The 9215-nt window shown below is 41.0% G+C and overlaps 1 gene segment (V, D, J or C); it reads right to left on the minus strand.

The window, feature by feature from the left end:
• Window positions 1-159: 159 nt before the first annotated feature.
• LOC108522152 (Ig heavy chain V region 5A-like) overlaps window positions 160-9215 on the minus strand; it is a 13979-nt gene continuing 4923 nt past the window's right edge. The window contains 2 exon segments of the V gene segment in view: window positions 160-309; window positions 1607-1758. Of these exon segments, the coding sequence occupies window positions 175-309; window positions 1607-1758 (287 nt within the window).

The following is a 9215-nucleotide window of genomic DNA, read 5'->3' on the forward strand; positions in this document are numbered from 1 at the left end:
GGAAAAGGGCTTATCGTATTTGTTTCTGATACATTTACTGTTAAAATTACACTTTCACAATGTTTTAGAAAATTAAAGCCAAGCGTGATGAATTGATGTGTGATGTTGCTTGTTTAATACAACAGCGGTGTGAGGATAATGAAGAGCCCTGTTGTCCTGAGGAGATGGCCTAATCTAAGGAGAGGGAGGCTCCAAGTCGTGGCGACTCACACGTGACACCTGCTTCTGCCCGTCCCGCAGCCACTCCCAGAAGTCTTCAGCAGACAGGGGTGTGGATGGGCCCTCAAGATGATCAAAGGAGATCTGGAACTGAATAAAAAGATAATGATCTCAGATAAATTTTAAAAATTAAAATAAAAAAATTTATTTTAAATTCACAAATTATGGTTGTTTATATTTACAAGGTAAGAAGCAATGTTATAATTTGTGAGTACAATATGGAATAACTAAGATAATTAAGAAATGATTAAGATAATTATCATTCATCACCTCAAATTCTTATCATTTATTGTGACAACCACATTTGAAATGACCATTATTTAACAGTAGTTAAATAAACAAATATAAATCAATTGGTGTAAACAATTAAAAATAACCAAAATCAATTATCGAATACTCTAATAATTTACATTTAACTCATCAATAAGTTTTATTTTAGGACATATTTTAGAATAATTTTATTATAATGTTTATTGTGAATTCCTACACATATATGCGCAGGTCTGTGTATTTATTCATTTTTCTTTCTTTGTCTTTTTTGTTTTCTCTGAGATGGAATCTTTCTCTGCCGCCCAGGCTGGAGTGCAGTGGCACCATCTTAGCTCACTCCAATCTCTGCGTTCCGGGATCAAGTGATTTTCCTGCTTCAGCCTACCAAGTAGCTGGGATTAAAGGCGCGAGTCAGCACGCCCGGCTAATTTTTGTATTTTTAGTTGAGATGGATTTTCGCTATGTTGCACAGGCTGGATTCGAACTCCTGGCCTCAAGTGATCCCCCCACCTACGCCTTCCAACGTGCTGGGATTACGTGCATGAGCCACCACGCCCGGCCTGTACATCTTTCTATGGTTATTAATTTATGTCCCTATAGCTATGTAGCTGCTGATGTCAACAAATGTTAATAAAACTCTGGAAGTATTGGTGCAAATAATTAGGAATGTTTATTTTATGAAAGTATATGCTTAAATATATATATATAATTTTAAAATTACTAAAATTGAAATACTAACGATAATAAATTCATAATAAATACAAGTAATAAAATATCACAGCCTAGAATGCTCCAGAGTTCTTCAAATACAAACCTGACTTTTACAGGTGAGGACAAAGGAAACCTCCCCTTGCACCTGCTCCCGTCCTCAGTGGGTCCCGAGCGCCCCCTGGTGGCCCCGCGCGCCCCTGCAGGGAGGTTTGCGTCTGGGCTCACACTGACCTCCCCTCACTGTGTCTCTAGCACAGTAATACACGGCCGTGTCCTCGGTTTTCAGGCTGCTCATTTGCAGACTGGCGACGCTTTTGGAATCATCTCTTGAGATAGTGAATCTGCCTTTCACAGACGCGGCGTATTCTGTTGTCGCACCATTAGCATTGTTTCTAATGAAACCTACCCACTCCAGCCCCTTTCCTGGAGCCTGGTGGACCCAGTGCATGTAGTGATTACTGAAGGTGAATCCAGAGGCTGCACAGGAGAGTCTCAGGGACCCGCCAGGCTGGACCAATCCTCCTCCAGACTCCACCAGCTGCACCTCACACTGGACACCTGCAAACACAGAGACACTGGTCAGAAACTGCCACACAAATCCACTGTTTCTCTCACTCATGTCCACTCACAGTCAATCTCTCTAACTCTCCATGAATCACCTCTTAAAATAGCAACAAGGAAAACCCAGCTCAGCCCCAACTCCATGGCTGGTGGTCTGTGTTCAGTGCTGGTCACCAAGTGGAAACTCCTGGGAATCCTAGGCTGGGGCTCCTCTCCCAGAGCTGCAGGGTGAGAGCTGGGCTGGTTTTCATCAGCAGAGGGAGGGTGGTATTTGCATGTCTCCTACTATATAGCAAGTTCTGGGGTGGGGCGCCTGAGGAGAGGACGGGCCCAGATAAGATGACTGTGCCTTGCGGGAGTTTGGTGTCAATGACTATTTGGAAAATATGCTGTCTCATTATAAAATTACGCTGTGATGAACACGTTGAAAAGATCACCTTATTTTATTTTTACATAATTGTGTAAATTATGTTTTGTTGAAGCCAATGGTTTCTCTATGTACAGATGCTTAGTGTATGTCTAAGAGCTCATGTCTGGGATGAGTAAGCTCCAGTATCTGGGCCTGTGCTCCTCATCACTGGCCCCAATTACTCCCTGAACCAGCTCCAGGACAGAGGTGGACGTGCCTAGTGTGGTTTGTGGAACCCATTTCCTGTATTGGAAATTTGTGTGATTTTGCTGCATTCTAGCATTCACCTGAAAATATGATGAGAACTAGGGTTCAGGCAGATACATTCCTAAGTGTTTCTGAAATTTAATGGACATTTTTTCTATCTCTCTGTCACTCCTTCCTTGTCTAAGTTTCCATTTGTTGCTTGTAATAAATTTTGTAAGTTTTAGTTACAGGTAATAAACTTTCACATATTTAAAGTGTACAATTAATGAACATGATGTAACCATCATCCTTATCAAGGTGGACAAGAGAATTCTCAGCATTTCCTTTTGTTCTTCTATATTCTTCCTCCTTTTCCTTTTCTTCTTTCTACCATTTCCCTGGCAACTACGAATCTTTATATTGCTGCAGGTTCATTTTATTTTATCAGAATTTATAAAAATGGACTAACATAGTATATATTCTTATTTGTTTGGCGTATTTTAGTTAGCATAAATAATTAGATATTTTACCTTGCAGTTGTGTATACCAAACATTTACTTATTATAAATTCTGGGTAGTATTCTAGCAAACAAAATTTACCATAATTTGTTTTTTATTAAGCAGCTGAACAATATTTACATTTTTTTATTATTCTGGGTCTTAAAAATCTACTATTAAGCTTGGAAATGTACTTACAAAATGAATACATTTTTCATATTTTTTAAAACTGCATCAACAATAACAGATAAGCATGGAAGATGGAATTTTGCAAATTTTCTTTAATACTTCCAATAATTACAGTTTCAAAACAAACAATAAATCTGAAGTTTAGGAAGAAGCAAGTTCTTGTAGAGAGGAACAAAGCCAGCGTATGAAATTACCTAAGGCAGAGTCTGGAATATTAAATATAGGCTATTCCAAGAAAAAATAAAAATACATATTGGATTGCTTGAAATAGAGTGTGGTGTTTTGTGGTGCGAAATGTTAAGGGGCCCCATACCGAAAAGCTAGCCTATCCTCTTGAAATCCTTTCCCCAAGAAAGGGGACAGTCACAAAAACCTTCCTTTCTCAAAGTGTCTGTCTGGGAGTAAAAAAGAGCCCACACTGCTAAAATGTATTCAGGCCCAATTCCCTTATTCCCACACAGAACTAAGAATTTACTCTTGAAAGGAAATCCACTGAAACCAGAATCTTAGGGTCACTGGTTCAACCCCTCAGGAATTGAGATGGGAACAGAGGTCCCCACCAAAATCTATTGAGAAGCAACTCCCCTGTCATTCTTACAGAATCAGAGCCTTAGTCTGCAGGGCAGGGCAGCAGAGCTGGAAGGTGATGACACCGATGGAGAACGCTGGAGCTGCGGGAGGGAGCACCCGGGGAAAACAGGAGGACTCTATCCCAGGGGAAGGGGCGAGAACACACAGACCAGCATCTCATCTGGAGGAGGGTCAGAAACAATCAAAAGGTCACACGCAGACCCAGGGTCACAACGCCTTCCTAGGAATGTGGACCAAGGAATATGGACCTAGCAATATGGACCCTTTAGTCTAATGTCTTTCACCAATTGGGAAATTGTCAGTAAATAAAACACTGGAGTGCACCTGAGGGAGCCAAAAGAGATTCTCTGGAGGATGAAACAAGGTGAAGAGACAAAGTCAAGCAGAAAAGACAGAGAAGGTACCATTGGAGGATCTGTAGTCTCTGGTGGACATAGAAGGACAGACTTCAGTTAGTTTTTGAAACCTTTATATCAGTCTTTAGTAAATTCTGTGATAAAATTGTCAGCCTCTTCAGTGGAGTCTTATTATCCCCATCAGGGACGAGTGTCCACCTGGGCACCTGGTACAGTTCTAGTCATGGAGGCTGGGGAGACGGTCTGCTGAGTTGTTCCTTTTCCATCAGGCAAGGTCTGCAGAACTGTCTCTGCCCCTTTTCCAGCCAATATATAATATACATGTGTGACCCTTGGGACTGTTGTCACCGTGTTACTGCATGATGGGAGTCACTGGGGGGGGGGGGGGGGGGGGGGGGGGCTGGTGGTCAAGGTGACTTTCTGGATGCATCAGTGTGGAAAATTGAGAAAAGAAACTTCCTGGGCACATGAGCTGTCAAATTATTCAGTCCTGGACCTGCTCACATCCAGGCTTCTTGTTTCATTAGGTTGTGATTTTCCTCATTGTTTAGTCAGCCTAGGTTGTCTTTCTTCACTTTCTGCTGAAGTAGTTGCACATAATAATCCAGAGGCATTGAGATAAATAAGGAACTAATTGGATAATTAGAACAAGCCCCAAGTGATGTCAGTTACTGTGGGGTTAATAATGTGGTAGACAGGAGACCTGGCTGAATTCTAAGAGTGTGTTCACATCTATTTTATCTAGATTAGCAAAATATTTTGTATATCCATTAGGTACTATTCCCATTGAGACCCTTGATTTAACATTAATTCTTGATGAGTAACCCCTAAATAATACATGTGGTGGTTATTAAGTAATAATTTATATTACCAGTACAAACTTTCATTTGGGATATATTCCTCCACCTGGTGTAAAATCAGCCCATAAGGCAGAAGTTATTACACTTATTAGAGCTTGTCAATTAACCAAAGACCACAATTAAATACAGATGCTCTACAGTAATGCAGAACTGCAAAACATGTTGCAGGTAGAGCATATTTTATTTGCTTTATTTAAATTTTCTGGAAACTCTTTCAAAATGAACAACAAGAAAAGACACTTTTAAATGAATCCCTATATTCTAGAGACCAGACATATAAATTTGAAACCAAATGCAAACAAAGAGAAAAACAAAACACTAGTATGGAAGCTAGAATAATATTCTGGTGCATCATTACATGAAACACGCAGTCTTAACCTGGTTTGTAATATCTAAACATAGAAGGCATTGCCATTGTTCATATCATACAAAATCAACCCCACTCACACTGTTCTGGATACATTGAAAAATAGCATCTTTAAATAAAAAAATGTAAAACCTTCTAATAAAATACGAAAACTCTATCTCTTTTTTTTTTTTAAGATGGAGTCTCGCTCTGTTGCCCAGGCTGGAGTGCAGTGGCAGGATCTCTGATCACTACAAGCTCAGTCTCCCAGGTTCACACCATTCTTCCGCCTCAGCCTCCCAAGTAGCTGGGACTCCAGGCGCATGCTGCCACACTTGGCTAATTTTTTATATTTTTAGTAGAGATGGGGTTTCACCGTATTAGCCAGGATGGTCTCAATCTCCTGACCTCGTGATCTGCCTGCCTAGGCCTTCCAGTGCTGCGATTACAGGCGTGAGCCACCGCGCCCGGCTAAAATATGAAAACTCTCTTGGCCAAGAGTTATCCTACTAGCACTATGGCACTCTTGTCCCTCCCTCAGGACACATCAGTTACTACTCTACGACTCAGAAGCTGTAGGATTCATACATTGAAAAATTTGACCCTCGCTGCTCACCTCTGTCCTGTTGCATGCATGTGTTACACGATATTGAAAGTAATTTTTGTATTATACTCACTTCAATCACCAAAAGTTTAAGGTTGCCTTTTCATGTCATCTTTTAACAGTGTTTTGTGATCTTCAGCCATGGAATTATGTATACTGAAAGAAACATCAGTAAAAAAAAATATGCTGTTGAAACATATTGCAATAAATTTTATCAGGCACTAGTGGCCAAAATTCCACAGAAAAAATGCAGGGAGTCAATTCTTGTGTTGATATTTTGCACCTAAAGAATCAGTTCAGACCAGTCGTGGTGACTCATGCCTATAATTCCACTGCTTTGAGAAGCAAAACCAGGGGAATCATGTGAGACTAGGAGTTCAAGACCAGCCTGGGCAACACAGGGAGACCCCGTTTCTTTTTCTTTTTCTTTTTTTCTGAGACAGTCTCGCTCTGTTGGAGACCCCATTTCTGTGAAAGAATTTTTTAAATCAACTGGTTGTGGTGGTGCACCCCTCTTGTCCTAGCTACGCAGGAAGCTGAAACAGAAGGATTGTGTGAGCCAGGGGTTCAAGGTTACAGTGAGCTATGATTGTGCCACTGCGCTCCAACTTGTGCAACAGAGTGAGAGCCTATTTCTAATTATAATAACAATAACTAAGAATATTTCACAATTGTAAGGCTACTCAATTAGAAGATATTAGAGTGAGTATCCTCAGGAATCCTCTGGGCTTCTGATGTTTTGGAGCAGACAGCTCACCTAAGACATTTAGAATAAGCAGATGATTTTAGAGAGTCAAAAGTCTCCACACAAGACATTGGGACAGGACCCTTGTCTAAACCCCTGCACCTGTCTTTCACCTCGTTCTCCTCGTTTTTCCTTTTCATTATTATTTGCTTATTCTTTTAAACAGTCTTCTCATTTTTTGTAGACCTGGTCAACCCATACTCATGATTTTTATAGTTGCTGCATAGAATAAATCATCAGACTATTGTTTTGAGCCTGACTGTTGATAAGTTAAGGCTCATTCCTCCATCATCTCTTTTCTTTCTCACACGAGATGAATCATCTAGTTAGGAATCATGGGAACGCCCTCATTTTATGTCATTTGGAGGTTCAAGTTCCACAAACTCCTTTCTGTGAGTGAGAACCCTCACTTTGCCTCCACTACCAAGCCACCGTAGGAACTGTGAGCCAGTCTCCTTTCTTGCTGTATTTAGTCATTTTGGACATTCCTGAGATACGAGCACTAATCTTGGCAGACACATCAAGAGGTAATTAACCTTCCCATATTTACATGGGGGAATGGGTGGCACCCCCAGATGTGAAATCCACACTACATTTGAGTTGAGATCTCTTGGCCTTTGCATTCTTTCAACTAGAACTGATGCTGTGAGCTTGGTGCCATGATTCCTAACCACAGAACACACCTGTTCCCTGAATGAACTCCAGGACAGAGCTGGACATGCCCGGTGTAGTTGATTAACCCCCTTTATGTTATGAAATCATGACGTTATTTTGTTGTATTCTAGTTTTCCCCTAAAAATATATGTGGTTGTAGGGTTTATTCATGTGTATATTCCGGATTCTTTGATTTCTCATACATATTTAATTACATCTTTAATTCAGTCTTGGGAAATTTAAAATTTCTTCAGTTTGTTGAGTGAAGTCCTTAATGCTTTTGTTCTGTGATTTTCTTTTTTCGTTTCTCATATATTTTATTCATCTCTGTCTAACTCATTTTCTACCAAATTATATGTGTTTAAATTTGTAATATTTTAATGAGGTAAAATTAGCAAATAATAGCCATCCCATAATGTGTACAATTTGAAAATAGTGAAATAACCGTTACCTTTCTCAACATAGAAAAAAATCGGCTACCCTCAAAATTTCCTCTTGTTTCCTATAACTCCTGCTTCCTCCACCTTCCCTTCTCACACCATGTCCAGAGTGAACCACTGCTTTTCTTTATGTAACATTAGTTTTCACTTTATAGAGTTTATAAAAGTGGAATAATATGTATGGACTTATATTTGTTTGTCTTATTTTACTCATCATATGTACTTGCGAATTCACCCTCTCTGTTGAGCATATCCAGCTGTACCTGATTGTAACAGTGGGTGTTTTTCCAGTGAATGAATTTATCGCAATTTGTTTACTGATCCAGCTGCTGATTGATATTTGGATTGCTTTCATTGTCTGGGTATTATTTTAAAAGCTGCTACTCATCTTAGAGAAGTACACAGCTGAGAAACACAATGTTCTTCTTACAGCAATATGAGCAGCAGCTAAACTGGAAAAGCTGAAGTTTAATCAATTGTCTTCAATACATCAGGTAATTGAAGTTATAGAATTCTATGTGTGTGTGTGTGTGTGTGTGTGTGTGTGAAAGAGAGAGAGAGTTTGTGAGTGAGAGAGAAGGAGGGAAAAAGGGAGAAAGAAGTAAAGGAGATCCTACATAATTGATCATAATTTATGAGGAGCTCAAATAATTACGGGGACTCAGAGTCGTAATGGAACAGGTCCACGTAAGATGGAGAGGACGACTCGATGCACCTACAGATGGTTATATATTTCTATAAATGCCATTTTCTAATAATACAAAGAATCACGTACATGAGAACAAACACAGTGGCGGGTGTCCAGTGGTGAAATATGTTGGTGATGCCAAACTCCATCTCCTGCACCTTTTCCCCCGATTGCATCTGCCTTGATGTGTGTCCTGAGTGTCCCCTGGTGTCCTGAGCGTCTCCTGCTGTTCCTCAGGACACTGCAGGGAGGTTTGTCTGGGCTCACAATGTCTTCCCCTCACTGTGTCTTTTCTGTAAAAATCGTGGTTGTGTACTCCTTGCTCAGGGAGCTCAGCTGTAGGAAAAACTGTTTTTTGGATGTGGATCTGGAGATGGTGACCGGACTCTTGAGGAATGGGTTGGAATGTGCACTCCCCTCATGACCTGTGCACCTGATTCGCTCCAGTCCCTTCCCTGGGGGGCTGATGGATCCAGCTCGAGCAGGAAGCACTGGTTGTGATGGGAAATGCAGACATGGCACAGGTGAGGGAGAGGGTCTGTGAGGGCTTCACCAGGCCAGGAGTGCACCGGGAATCATAGTTGTCGGCATGCACAGGTTCTGAACAACATGTTGAAACCACAAATAAGCACCTTTTGAAGAAAATGAAGAACTCCTCATGTGGATGAGAATGAGGAGCTCCCTTGTGCGGATGAGAAGGAGGAGCTCCCTGTGCTGATGAGAATGAGGAGCTCCCTGTGCTGATGAGAATGAGGAGCTCCCCGTGTGGATGAGAAGGAGGAACTCCCTGTGTGGATGAGAATGAGGAACTCCCCGTGTGGATGAAAGGGAGGAGCTGCCTGTGTGGATGAGAAGGAGGAGCTCCCTGTGTGGATGAGAATGAGGAGC

Source organism: Rhinopithecus bieti, unplaced genomic scaffold (genome assembly GCF_001698545.2).
Source record: "Rhinopithecus bieti isolate Rb0 unplaced genomic scaffold, ASM169854v2 scaffold_64461, whole genome shotgun sequence".
NCBI lineage: Eukaryota > Metazoa > Chordata > Mammalia > Primates > Cercopithecidae > Rhinopithecus > Rhinopithecus bieti.